Source organism: Rosa chinensis, chromosome 5, assembly GCF_002994745.2.
Source record: "Rosa chinensis cultivar Old Blush chromosome 5, RchiOBHm-V2, whole genome shotgun sequence".
In the NCBI taxonomy this organism is placed as follows: domain Eukaryota; kingdom Viridiplantae; phylum Streptophyta; class Magnoliopsida; order Rosales; family Rosaceae; genus Rosa; species Rosa chinensis.
This window is the reverse complement of record NC_037092.1, coordinates 25,671,405-25,686,086: the sequence shown is the minus strand read 5'-3', so window position 1 is coordinate 25,686,086 and position 14,682 is coordinate 25,671,405. Positions and strand designations below refer to the sequence as shown.

At 42.6% G+C, this 14,682-nt stretch overlaps 2 protein-coding genes across 2 annotated transcripts; one reads left to right on the top strand and one right to left on the bottom strand.

Annotated features, from left to right (window-relative positions):
- The first annotated feature begins 1,624 nt into the window (after positions 1 to 1,624).
- On the top strand, positions 1,625 to 3,765 carry LOC112166399 (L-type lectin-domain containing receptor kinase IX.1). Its single transcript, XM_024303240.2, has one exon. It carries the CDS (start codon positions 1,625 to 1,627, stop codon positions 3,689 to 3,691), a length of 2,067 nt encoding a protein of 688 aa, XP_024159008.2. The 3' UTR covers positions 3,692 to 3,765.
- A 6,075-nt stretch (positions 3,766 to 9,840) lies between these two features.
- LOC112166400 (reticulon-4-interacting protein 1, mitochondrial) lies at positions 9,841 to 14,568 on the bottom strand. Its single transcript, XM_024303241.2, has 7 exons — positions 14,192 to 14,568; positions 13,475 to 13,702; positions 12,702 to 12,775; positions 11,961 to 12,120; positions 11,715 to 11,834; positions 11,498 to 11,606; positions 9,841 to 10,528 (listed from the first exon to the last, which is right to left on the bottom strand). Exons 1-7 carry the CDS (start codon positions 14,420 to 14,422, stop codon positions 10,347 to 10,349), a joined length of 1,104 nt encoding a protein of 367 aa, XP_024159009.1. The 5' UTR covers positions 14,423 to 14,568; the 3' UTR covers positions 9,841 to 10,346.
- Between the last annotated feature and the right edge of the window lie 114 nt (positions 14,569 to 14,682).

Genomic DNA, 14,682 nt, shown 5'->3' with positions numbered 1-14,682 from the left:
AATATTTTTATATTATTTTATCTCATTAATTTAGTCATTTTCATTTGTTCCAATATCTCATCAATCTAATATGTGAAAGGCTACTGAGGATTAATTTTCTGAACCTAAATGTATACATACACTTCATATTCTCTACTCCGATCCATCTAATTTTTATGACAAAATTAACTAGAGCTTCATTTAGTTTATTGCAAAGACCAAGAGCACTTGTATGATATGCTTACACAACTTCTTCATGAAGGATTTGCATAGGGCGAAATTACAGAAGCTTATCTTGCTGACCATTGAGCAAGGCCAGTCCTGACATTGTAGAGGTCTGAGGCGAATAATTAAAATGTGGCCTCATGAATGGTGTTCGATCAACTAAATTTGTTTTATTCAATAATAAAATTTGATTTTCATATAGTATTTTGTTACGTATATATATTATTTTCTTAAATTATAAGGGGCAAAATAAATTAAACTCATATACGTTAGCAATAAAGAAAATGAATTAAAGGTGATTATACCAAAAGAAACTAAAAAAATAAAAATAAAAGAGTACTTTAGTAAACCAGAAAAAAGAATAAAAATAAAAAAAGCAAAGTGAATTGAACAAGCTCAAAAATCGAACCTGGGTGGGGTGGCTCATAAATGCAAGCCACCACGTTCCCCACCAACTGAACCACAACAGTCCATATAGCAACTGGGCGAAGAAAAATATATAACCGATTGTTGAAATCTATATTTATATATATAAAAAAAAAAAAAACCACTGGTGGCCTAAGGCGGCTTCCTCAAGCGACAGCCCTCAGGGCCGGCCTTGCCATTGAGAAGATGGTGTTGATGGCGAATATGTTGTTGAAGGCCAGAGCTAGGCATTCTTCACCTTGGATATACACTTTTGAGAACACCTAATGGAGTCACGTCCCCGATGACTGTACCTTTCTTCATTGGTAAATCTATACTAAATGATGTCACCCCTACACAAATGACTAAATTATGACCAATTTGAATGCGTATGTGTTTTTAAAGAAGAAATTATATTATCAATACTATTATTAAGAGAAAATGGTTTGTTAGTCAAAACTGAAAAAATGTACCAAAATAACTTTGAAATATTAGAAAACAAAGTCCAACTTTTATTCTCCAGCAACATAATCGTCAAAGTACTGAAACAATAAAAAATTAGTACGGTTGTCGTTATGTTAGACTTTTTTTGTTTTTTTTGGCTGAATCAATTTGTTTGTTTGTTTTGACATTTGGGGGCTTCCAATTCTTTTTGCCGGCCGATATTTGTATCGAATGATGTGACAGATTCTGTGGAGCTCCTTATGAATACCTTAGTTAGAGTTTAACGGGGTTACTAGGCTGATAAGAGATGGTTAAGCTGAGTAGGCAACAAATGTCAAGTGTCAAAATTTTATAGGGAGATAGGGAAGGAGATAAGGAAATGGGGACAGAAGATTTGAAGTCAGGTTGATAAGAGATGGTTAAACTATGTAGGCAACAAATGCCAAGTGTCAAAATTTTATAGTGTGACAGGGAAAGGGATAAGGAAATGGGGACAGAAGATTTGAAGCCCTAGTTTTGTTGTAGCAAGTTCATAGTTACTCTAGAGACTCGAATGAACACAAAATTGAAGATGGCTGTCAACATAACAGCACTCCAGTTCTCACCAGAGCGTCTTCAGTTCCTTCTTGTTCTCTTGTTTGTTTTAACCTTGTCTGCAACTCCATTGACTTTCAACTTCTCCAGCTTTCCCGCCAACACCAGGACTCTATTTCTAGAGGGAGATGCTTTCACCGACGGCTCCCTCCGACTCACCAAAAGTGCTCTTGATGACGCAAGGAACTGGAGCACCGGTAGAGCCACCTTCGGTGAATCGTTCCTCCTCCGGCAGAATGAAAAACTAGCTGATTTCACTTCAAGTTTCATATTCTCCATTGACACCTCCAATGACCCCCTCTGCGGTGACGGCTTGGTGTTCTTCCTTGCTCCAAACGGCTCCTTACTCGACCAGGCCTTAGATAGAGGCAGCAAACTTGGCCTCCCTGTCAACACTACGCTGCCAAAATTTACCACTAGGTACTCGTTTGTGGCAGTCGAGTTTGATATCTACCCTAATAATAGGCATAATATAGGCCAACCAACAATCGAAGATCCTGATTACGATCATGTGGGGATCGACATCAACTCTGTCAAGTCTAATCTTACCACGGAATGGAGTGGTGGTATCATTGAAGGAAAACAAAATATTGCCACAATTAGCTACAACTCCAGCTCAAAAAATCTTAGTGTTGCCTTCACTACTTTTGTAGATCGTTACAGGAAAGTACAGGTGATCAAAAAAATTTATTGCTCGATTGATCTGCTTCAATACTTGCCCGATAGGGTCATTGTTGGATTCTCTGCTTCCACGGGTTATGCAGTTGCTCTGCATAAGATCATTGCATGGAATTTTACCTCCACTCTTCTGGAGGATGATAATTCGACAAACAACAATCCTCTGCCTAGCAATAGTCCGACGACGTCCAACAACAACGTAGGACTAGCAGTCGGATTGGGTGTTGGTGGATGTGTTACCTTGGTTGGTGCATTGGCTTTGGTTTGGTACGTCTTCTGCAGGAAGAAGAGGGGAACAGCTGGGGAAAGTACTACTGATGATGATACTTTGGAGTGTTTGGATATTCATGATTTGGTTCCTGATGAATTCGAAAAGGGGATAGGCCCCAGGAAGTTTTCCTACAATGAATTGGCCCAAGCAACTAACAATTTTGAACAAGGAGAAAAGCTTGGGGAAGGAGGATTTGGCCGAGTTTATAGAGGCTGCATCAAAGATTTGGACTCATATGTTGCTGTTAAGAAGATATCCCGAGGGTCTAAACAAGGGTTGAAGGAGTATGCAGCAGAAGTAAGTATCATCAGTCGGCTGAGGCATCGGAATCTAGTGCAACTAATTGGTTGGTGCCACGAAAAGAAACTCCTACTTGTCTACGAATATATGCCCAACGGAAGCTTAGATGCTCATCTGTTCAAAGAAGAAAGCATGTTAACTTGGGAGGTAAGGTACAAAATTGCAAATGGATTGGCCGCAGGATTGCTCTATCTTCACCAAGAATGGGAACAGTGTGTGCTGCACAGGGATATCAAATCCAGCAATGTTATGTTGGACTCGAATTTCAACGCCAAACTTGGAGATTTTGGGTTAGCTCGACTTGTAGACCATGGAAAAATGTCTCAAACTACGATTGTAGCAGGAACAATGGGCTACATGGCTATGGAATATGTTACAACGGGAAAGGCTAGCATGGAAACAGATGTCTATAGTTTCGGAGTTGTTGCTTTGGAAATAGCTTGTGGGAGAAAACCCATTGATTCGAGGTATGAAGAGAAGCAAATCAATATGGTGGAGTGGGTTTGGGAGCTCTATGGAGATGGGAAAATTATCGAAGCAGCTGATCCGAAACTGCGTGGAGAGTTTGATGTGAAACAAATGGAGTGCTTATTGATGGTTGGGTTGTGGTGCGCTCGTCCGGATTACAATTTCAGGCCTTTGATACAAGAAGCAATACGAGTGCTTAACTTCGAAGTTCCATTGCCCGTTCTCCCACCAAAGATGTCAATGGTTTTTGGTCTTCCACTATCACACTCAATGTTGTTCAATAGAGACACTACTAGTGGTCAAAGTGAGCCATCCTTCAATTCATGAATTTATGTTATATTTGTATTTTCTTGTATTGGAAACCTTATTGTATGTAATGTACTGTGTGAACTTTCATTTGCTTCTTTCGATTTTTCCAGTTCTCTAAATTTTCATCTTTCTAATTGAAATTTTGCCTCAATCTCCCCTCCCAGCAATTCTCATCTCACCCACGAATTAGTTCCAGTTCTCTAAATCCCTCGGATAGACATTCCTTCACCAACATTGCCCTAAACATAAAAAAAGTTCAACAAAGTCTTCACAGGTTTTCAACAGTTGGAACAGATTATGTGAAAATAGTTGCCATTTGTACATACCTCCAACAATATGGAGTATTTACTACATCATCAAGCATAAGTAACACCCTCTTTGAGACACCCACAAGCTATGGTGAGGCCCAACCGATACATGCATCTTGTAGCCCTATGTTCAAGCTACGCTACGATATCCGAAAGTCGCAAATCCGTCGCCGGGAAGCCACCTTCCCGGCCTTGCCAACATGCCCTCACAAATAGGCTCTCTAGAACTAGAATAGTTATGGTTGCTTGTCCCACATCGAAAACAATGTAAAGGAGAAGCATTCCTTCACCTATAAAAGGAATGCCTCCTCCCACTTAAACACCATTCCAATCCAAGCCCATTACATCTCTTGTAATCTTGTTAGGCCGCAAGGCTCGACACACTAGTGCACATTCAAGTGGACGTAGTTTCCCGCTAAGGCGGGAAACGAACCACTATACATCTTGTGTCAATCTCTCTATCTCTTTCTTTACGTTAATTAGATCCCCAACGGATCCAAGCATCAACATTGGCGCCGTCTGTGGGAAGCCAACACAAAGGCTTCGTCACCTACCACGAACTTTGACCCGAAAATGTCGAGTTGACGCTCATTCAACATCAAATTGGGGTCGGTCAACGCCCGGCAGGGCAAGTCAACGCCCAACATGGCTGGTCAATGCCCGGCGGGGTCGGTCAGCGCCCGGCGGGGCAAGTCAGCGCCCGGCGGGGTCGGTCAGCGCCCGGCGGGGCAAGTCAACGCCCGGCGGGGCAAGTCAACGCCGGGCTAGCTTGGTCAACGCTGACCATGGTTCAAAACACAAAAAAAAAAAATAATAAATAAAATAAAATTGAAAAATTGGCGGCAAACTTTTCTGGACACCCAGAGATTTGCTCTGGGCACCCAGCCAGCTCCGCCGGACTCTACTCCGCTGACCCGAGCTCCGCCGAACTCCGGGCCTGCTGCAAGTTCCGCCGCCCTTCTTCCCCCGCTGAACTCAAGCACCGCCAAGCGAGCTCCGCTAGCCAAGTCTCACCACCAGCTACCATCAGCGGCGGAGCAGGTTCTAGTTTCCGAGCATCACCGCTGGGGTGGAGCTCATACGCTGCCGCTGGCCCTAGCTCCGCCGGCAACCCCCGCTCAGCCGAACTTCTGCAGCGCCGCTGCGCACCCAACTGCAGCTCCGTCCAACTTCTTCGACCAAACTCGGTCTCCATCACAGAACCATCTCCGCCAGACTTCGGTTCCGCCGAACTCATGTTCCGCTGAACTCCGAGTTCCGCCAGCCACCGCTCCGCTGGGCAACCTCGTCCGGCTTGCATCGTTGGAAATGCACCGCCGAACTTCCCACCTCCGCTACAGTCCACCAGTCCGGTGCCACCTCCGCCGAACTTCCCACCAGTCCGGGTTGCATCGCTGGAAATGCACCGCCGAACTTCCCACCTCCGCTACACTCCACCAGTCCGGTGCCACCTCCGCTTGAAATGCACCAGTCCGGTGCCACCTCCGCCGAACTTCCCACCAGCCCGGGTTGCATCGCTGGAAATGCACCGCCGAACTTCCCACCTCCGCTACACTCCACCAGTTCTCCGCAAAAGAACCATCTCCGCCAAAGCTCCGCTGAACCAAGCCTCCGCTCGGAATCTCCGTCGGGCAAGCACCGCTGGCCATGCTCCACTAAGCTTCACCGCCGGATAGCTTTACATTCGAGCTTCACCGCCGAGAGATTCACCGCTGGCCTTCTCCGCTTGCCACTCACCACTGAGCATCGCCGCTAGCCGCCACCAGTGGCCAAGGCTCCGCTAGGCCACCACCGCTGAGCATCCTCCGCTGAGGTACCACCGCCGAGGAATCACCGCCCAACTTTCTCCGCTGAATCACTCTGGACACCCATATTCGATCTATCCTAGCTTTCTGGGCACTTGAACAATCACTCTGGACACCCAGTGGTCGATTGTTGGCACTCCTCAGCGAACACCCAGGTATTGGCGTCTGGACTCATCTCTTCTCTGAGCATCCAATTTGAGTTTCTTGATTCAAACAGTGGTTTCACCACCAACTTCGCCTGCTATCAAACCAACAAAAGAGAAGAAAGTTAAGTTTCTCTCACCTTATTGATACGAACATCACACACCTCTGTTTCAAACTTCAGCTATTGCAATTTAAGAACAGCAGGCCTCTTAATTTAGCGACATCTATCAATAGCCTGGCGCACTCGTCATACTAGGCTTTGGACTCCTGCTGCCAGCTTTTAGCATGCTTAATTCACATCAATTGGCCGCGTGTCCCAACTATATATATATATATATATATATAGGATTTTTCTCAGGTAAGGATGTCCTTAGTTTTTCTTATGGAACGGATTTACTGTTTTCACCAACTTTCCGATCACATTTTTACATCTTAACCGTTCAGTTTTTAGGTCCTAATGTATGGATCACCTCTGCAAAATTTCAGCCAATTTGGTGATCGTTAAGGCGTCCAAAACTGCAATTTACACGAACGAACCGAATCTGTCGAACCGGAACCGTTCGTTTACATTGTTGTAATTTGCAGTTTTGGATGCCTTAATGATCACCAATTTGGCTGAAATTTTGCAGAGGTGATCTATACATTAGGACCTAAAAACTGAACGGTTAAGATGTAAAAATGTGATCGGAAAGTGAGTGAAAACCGGAAATCCGTACCTAAGAAAAACTAAGGACGTCCTTAGTGTAGCCGGACTGTGTATATATATATATATATATATATATATATATATATATATATATACACCCCTGTGGTACCACATATAGTGCAGCTCTATGCCAGTATATGATTCATAAGTATGCCATGTATTAGAACATCATATACTTTATGTGTGCACACCTACAACACGTGATTCAGCTACTTTACACATATTCTTTATAGTTTGTACACGGCCCACTGCCCAACCAGGGCATATGGCCAATATGGCAATATTCATTACCATGAATCCAAAGTACTATATGGCAGTACACTACAAAAAGTCAGGACGTCATTATCATGAATATTCAACAGATTACTTGTTGCCATGCAATACATATCACCTTTATCTCATGCATCTATGCCATGACAAATTCATTACACATACCATGATCACACCCTAGATCAATTTTCATTTTTTGCTTCACCTAATTCAAATATGATGCAACCTTGCATCTGCACATGCGCATGAAACTCTAGACTTTACATGTCAATTGATGCATGCATATATACGAAGCAACAATATCACTATGGTCACTACTGTGACATTCTAAAACATGTGTACATTAAATATCTATGGCACATATTTAATCAATTGAATTATATGGAAGGAATGCTAATCATTTACCTTATGTTAAGGGGACGCCGTCACTTAGTACCGCATCAATTAACGAGGCTTCTGCTAAGGAACTTCGTCGGAGCAATGGACCGTCACACTCGGCCAACTCCGCTAGCCTCCAAATCGGCATAAGATAAGTCACTATATCTTATCTCTTCCACTCTTGCAATTAGAGCCATGGCCATGCTTTTACTACTCTTAAGCATGCCCACAATGTATCACACTTGATATGCATTTACATGCTTCCATGACCCTTAAGCATGCCTACAAAATGATATTAGCATCCACATTACAAGTATATGCTATACACATATGCCATGCTTCTATTTTAATTGCAACTCAATTAAATAAACATGGGACGCTCATACAAAATATTATTACTTGCTCTGTGTTTATCATTTTTCATCCAACCGCCAGGCGGTAAGGCAACGCCTCATAATGACAATGACCGCTACGCGGCATTGCAGTCAAGTTTCTCATTTGAGAAAACAGCAAGGGACTAGTTAACACAGCCTACGGCAGCCATTGATCCGGCAGTCAACCCCGACGCTTGGGTACCAAAGATTGGGCTCGCTACCCAACACCCTCTGCTCCGCGCAGCTCCCCTCATCAAACAATTTTCCGACCATCCGGAGGTCTATGGCCAGGAGTGGGGACTCCTCGCAGGGCCTGGCAGGGGCCCACCCGAAAGGGCAAAAGTGTTCGCTCCAACCAATTCTAGATGGACGACGCACTCGCACTAATTATGCTTGATATACGGCACAAAGCTACGCTTTGGTATCAACCCGCAAGGACACCCTCCTTGACTGGGGACTTCGGGGACTTGTACATACAGCCCAGCATAATTAGCAACGGTCACGCTCATGCCTCAGGGCATCACCTTCGAGCTACCCGTTAATGCCTTCCCGGCATCCCGAGCTTACCGCTCATGCCTTCGCGGCACCCCCGAGCTTCCGCTCACGAGCTTACCGCTCATGCCTTCGCGGCACCCTGGAGCTTCCGCTCCCGAGCTTACCGCTCATGCCTTCTCGGCAACCCACGAGCTTCCGCTCACGAGCTTCCCGCTCATGCCTTCCCGGCAACCCACGATCTTCCCGCTCATGCCTCAGGGCATCACCTTCGAGCTACCCGTTAATGCCTTCCCGGCATCCCGAGCTTACCGCTCATGCCTTCGCGGCACCCACGAGCTTCCCGCTCATGCCTTCCCAGCAACCCAGAGCTTCCCTCTCATGCCTTCCCGGCAACCCACGAGCTTCCGCTCATGCCTTCCCGGCACCCCCGAGCTTCCGCTCATGCCTTCCCGGCAACCCACGAGCTTCCCGCTCATGCCTTCCCGGCAACCCACGAGCTTTGGCTCATGCCTTCCCGGCAACCCCGAGTGTTTCGCTCATGCCTTCCCGGCAACCCCGAGTGTTTCGCTCATGCCTGCCCGGCAATCCTCGAACTTTACACTCATGTCTACTCGACACACCACACGTTAATGGAACATTGAATTCTTCTACCATTTGTCGCTTGTGACAAATCGAATTCTTTTCACGTTCCATTAATACGAGCGACAACCAAACAAACACAAGCGTTCAAGCATTGAACACTCAAGAATTACAAACGCTTACCTCCGCAACGCTCATACAACTTAAATTTATCGTATGCAATCCATATGCTCACACGACCATACGCGTTCTCGAGTTTGTACGTCATAATCGATCGTACTCGGCGCCACTCGCATGTATACATCAACATGTGCCATGCACCCCGTACGTTCGTATATGCCAACGCATATAATTGCAACTCACATTTGTTGCCCAATGCAACGAGAATCCTACATATGCCTGTTTTTTGTCTTTGTTATGCAGGTTCACGAGTCCCTTCTTGCTTACGGAGTTCGGGGACTTGTAGGGGCTCCGTGTCGCCCGGTTACTTATGCTTGATGACATCGTGGTTATAACTCCCCAACCAAGAAGCTCCTCTTACTTGGGGACTTCGGGGACTTGTACATACCTCCAACAATATGGAGTATTTACTACATCATCAAGCATAAGTAACACCCTTTTTGAGACACCCACAAGCCATGGTGAGGCCCAACCGATACATGCATCTTGTAGCCCTATGTTCAAGCTACGCTACGGTATCCGGAAGTCGCAAATCCGTCGCCGGGAAGCCACCTTCCCGGCCTTGCCAACATGCCCTCACAAATAGGCTCTCTAGAACTAGAATAGTTATGGTTGCTTGTCCCACATCGAAAACAATGTAAAGGAGAAGCATTCCTTCACCTATAAAAGGAATGCCTCCTCCCACTTAAACACCATTCCAATCCAAGCCCATTACATCTCTTGTAATCTTGTTAGGCCGCAAGGCTCGACACACTAGTGCACATTCAAGTGGACGTAGTTTCCCGCTAAGGCGGGAAACGAACCACTATACATCTTGTGTCAATCTCTCTATTTCTTTTCTTTACGTTAATTAGATCCCCAACGGATCCAAGCATTAACACCATTAGCTTTTATATACTGAACAGAAAATGATACTAAAGAAAGTATATGTCTGAAGTAGCATTTATTTCTGCCTATCAATTACAAATGAACCATTGTACCTGCCTCTCTAAAAACTATGTCGTCAAAAATGAAAACTAGTAGCAAGTTTCAACTTCACATATGTGGGGCAGACCAACATCCAGTTGATTCTAACTATCAAGACGTTCACTGCCAGTCTCAGACTACCAGTTCCAGTTTAATGGATGATATCTTAGACTTGGAGTCTTGGACCAAGTATAAATATATAAAATAATTACAGTGCAAGGCCATTATAAAGATCTAACTGAATTAACTGAACATTCTCAAACATTTACAAATTGCAAACCAGATATAAAAAAGAACTTTTGACCCCTGTACAACTGCTGGTTATTATTGCACGGAGAAGGCCTAGAATGCAGTAACCTCTCTCTCCAAACAAATGGTGAAGAGCGATAACCAACATAGATGCCAAGGCAAAATAGTGAGGAATGTATGAGAAATAGGATAACCAGTGCGAGCTAGTGCTATTTTCTTTCAGTCAAGTTTGAGCACTACTTTACCATGAATCTGCTTCTTCTCCTTTGCCTCATGAGCCTCTCTCACTTGAGTGATGGGAAATGTTTTCTCCACAGGTATGTTTAACTTTCCAGCTTCAGATAGCCTTCGGATCTCATGTAACCCTTCTGAGTCTGCTCTCATGAAGGTCCACCAGTACTCTACACCATCAATAGAAGAAAAAAATAGAACCTGTTTAATAACCCAACAATATAGCATTCCGTGTTCCATATTATATCTAATTTTTTCTTGTTAAAGACTAATATAAACCAGATCATCTAAACACTGTCCGCCTAAAAACCTTCACAACCTGAAACCTTTACTATTATATAGCAAGCATTATGTCTCTATGTGGTAAAGATAAAGGACCAAAACTTATGAAAAAAAGTCTTAAAGGTATAATCACAAGTGGCAGTTTTCGTATCAAATATAATTAGACAAAAAGTTGATGTTCAATGCAAACCTTTTAGTCTTCACTATCTATTAGAATTAGACATGGTTATTGTTTCAACTAGCACAACAAAACATAAACTAATAACAGTCAGCAACAAAATCTATTTCATAAATATTATATTCTTCCATAAACTCCTCTATTTAATTGCCTTTGTCCTCCTCAGGTCTGCAAAGTGATCAAAAAGGTCACTATGCAGACTAAATCAAGAAAGTGGATTAAGGGCTAGTTTGGGGTTGCTGTGACTTTTAAAAAAAAACTGCTGCTGCTGTGTTGTGAGAATAATCTGTGAATTAAAACAGTTTCGTGTTTGGTAAATAATATTTTTAAAAGTGATGTCAGTACGTAAAACAACTGCAAAGTGAGTTTTGATCCACAACAGCGTCTAAAAGCAACATCTGGGCTGCTTCTAAAATATGCTACCAGTGACCTATAACTTTCAATTAAACCTGCTTTTTATTTATTTACCAAACACAATAAAATCTAAAATTTTGAACAAAAGCTGATTTTTTTCAAAGCAAAGCAATCCCAAACGGGGCCTAAAGAAGTTCAAACAGCAAAGCCACCAACAAATTCACATTGAATCAACTTCTGAAGAGATTCACATTTCCTTTGTTTCAACAAATAACGCACTTAAGCTATGCTGAACCATTTACAAATACATAATTGTTTGTTTTACCTATTCCATGAGAAGACCGGTACTGGATCTGTTTCTTCAGTAAAACAGCAGTAGCAACTGGAAGCCCAATTGCTATCCCATATCTATCAGTCAAGGATGCTGCCTCACCCTGCAACAAATCGATGATAATATCAGAAATCCTCATAAGCATATCTTGCATCATTCTGAACGTAAATACCAAAGGTCCTTCGAGAGAAGTAATAATTCTATGTCCCACCTGAAGTGTCATATAGTGCCCGCCTTTCTTTAAAAAACTTATGCTTATTCTTTCCGTCTCTGGCCCACCAATGGTGTCCAAGACAGCATCAAACTTCCCCTTTATTGTCATTTCAATGTCCTGTAAGAGTTTTCCACTATAAATTATTCTCTGGGTATAACCACCATAGCATATTCAAATAATTCTACTCCACAGCAAGTATCAGCATCAAATATATGGAATGAGTAATATCTGATTACACATCACCTCAGCGGTATAGTCAACAGCCTGCTCAGCACCAGCTGCCAAAACTCGATCTAAACTTTGGCTTCCACATGTGGTAGTAACATGGCACCTTGCGGCTACTGCAAGCTGGACTGCAGCAAAACCTACAGCTCCTCCACCTCCCACCACTAAGAGCCTTTGCCTATATAGCAAATTATACTTATTTATCTTCAAATAAGGAAGAAGACAATTTATTGGTGAATAAAATGAACAAGAAGTCCACCCAAATAGTAATCATATTCTTTACAACCTTTCCTGATGAGATATTCTTTACAACCTTCAACCATCAAAACTATCAATGATACAATTAAGCCCAGATCCAAACAAAAATACTCAGATATAGCGTAACGGACATCTTCAACCCAGTCATTATTCAGAAACAGATAGCAACTCAGAAAATTCACAAATAAATATTGGGGACTAAAAGTTTCATCCTGGCATCTCCAATGAGCCAATAAACAAATTTCATTTTGCCAAGAAATGGCCAGACAAGGACAATCTTTTCTTATACTGATAAGTATAAGCAGGGTGAAAGGAAGACCATCATACACAATGATAAACCCATGTGAAAATTCAGTCAATACTTTTTCTTTTTGATAGAAACAACCTTTTATTGAAAAACGAAACAGAAGAACGTAACAAAAGCCATGGAAAATTAACTCAAAAAACCTTTTTGACTCAGAACTGAAACAATCAACTCAATCTTGATATATAAGAACATACCCCTCAGATATCCTTGCAGTACCTTTTAGAGCACGCCAAGCAGTCAACGCAGCAAAAGGAATGGCACTTGCTTCCTGGTATCACATAAAATTAAATAGAAGCAAGTTATGTGGTCAGAACCCAAATAAACAGAATGCAAATAGTAAACTCTGATACATTTAACTCATCATAATGATCATTTTTTAATGTAAATTGGAATCACAGTGAAATGATTACAGTAGTTTGCTCATGGTGAATACTATATTGAATTACACAGCATCAGTCATGTCATATGCAAACCATTTCAATATTTCATTTCTCAAGAAGGCCCAAACCATAGTTAATCTACATAGATTTTCAGAACTCTTCTTCCTGCTATTTGCCAAATTTCACAAACCAACTCCTCATGCTCTGTTTAACATTTGTCACTATAAATGACAGATAGGGGTCCATCTCCTAACTCTACAAGCGTTTGTTCTATTATCTGTACAAAGCCAAATTGTTAATGCTTCCTTCATCATTTCCCTAGGTCTAGGAAAGCGAACATTCACACACAAGCTAACGACAAATCACCACCCTTAGATCCAAACATTTTTAGTTGATTAAAAACTTTATACCTACTACAAAACAATCTACTAACAGTAGCTCTATTGAAGAGCTCCACTATTACAATATCAAGGGAATGGAGAATTACAGAAGATATGCAGCCAATCAAATTGATGGAAAGCCAAAACACAACCACTAGACCTTCCTTTATAAGCTAGAAGCACAGAAAAAAGTACAAAAATATTTACCACATGTGTAATTGACGCTGGTTTTGGTGCAAGTTCATCTTCTGAAAGAATTGCATAATCAGTATAAGTACCCCTCACAGCAGTCGGATGCAATGCACCAAAAACTTCTTGTCCTACAGTAAGTCCCTTAACTGAAGCTCCCACAGCTGCAACTTCACCACTAATATCACGTCCCAGAATTAGAGGAAGCAGAGGTCCAAATATTGAACGACCATAGCCAGACCGCATCTGAAAATAATTAAAGCCGGAACATTTACTACAAAACATAAATCTCATAGCATGCCTGTACTGAGCTGCAAACTCATCCCTACAACAAACATATATTACACCGAATAATGTCACATGAGTTGGAAGCCACGGCATTCCAGTTATGATAGTTATCTAGGGCCGTTTGTCACAATTGAAAAGAACAACTCTAGAAGAATCGGCAAGCTTATCAACATATAAAGATTTTTCCTACACAGTAATGATTTTTAAAGTTAGAACCACAATGGAGAACAACTACACATCTATAACCAAAAGAAATTTCAGAGTTAAGACTAAATCAAACCTAGTGCACTGAAATTTAAGCTGAAAATTAACCAAAATCATACCCGAAACAGACTCAGAATCGAAACCAAAAATGCAAATGCAGCTAAATAATTGAACTTTTTTTCACGAGAGCAACCAAACAGAGGTTAAGAGAGAGAATCAATTTGCGAAAGAGATGAGACTGACTCTGGTATCAAGGGGATTGATTGAGACGGCGCGAGTGCGAACGAGGACCTCACTGGGCTTGAGATCAGGAACGTCGACAATGGGCCGGAGCTCCAGGACCTCGGGCCCGCCGAAGCGCGGCAGCACCACGGCTCTGCAGGCGGCGGTGGCGATGCGGCGCAGCCCAACCTTGGAGTGATGGGACTCAAAGATTGAGACTTTGAAGCCGCCATGTGACCTCAGTATCCGCATCCTCCTCAGTTTACGATCAAATACAGATCATTTAGAGAAATAGAGAGAGAGAGAGAGATTTGGGTTTTAAAAGAGGAGGAATCGTGGGAGTGAGAGTGTGAGAGAGAAGAGAAGAGCAGGGAGAGACGTGTCTGTGTTTTGGTCCGCATAGTGTATTAGTTCGTTAATTAGTTATTAGTGTTCTTCCCAAATTTTTGTTTCTTTTGCAAATTTTTCTCTTTTGGTGGGCTTTTGAATAAGTGAGCAGGTTGTTCTTCAAT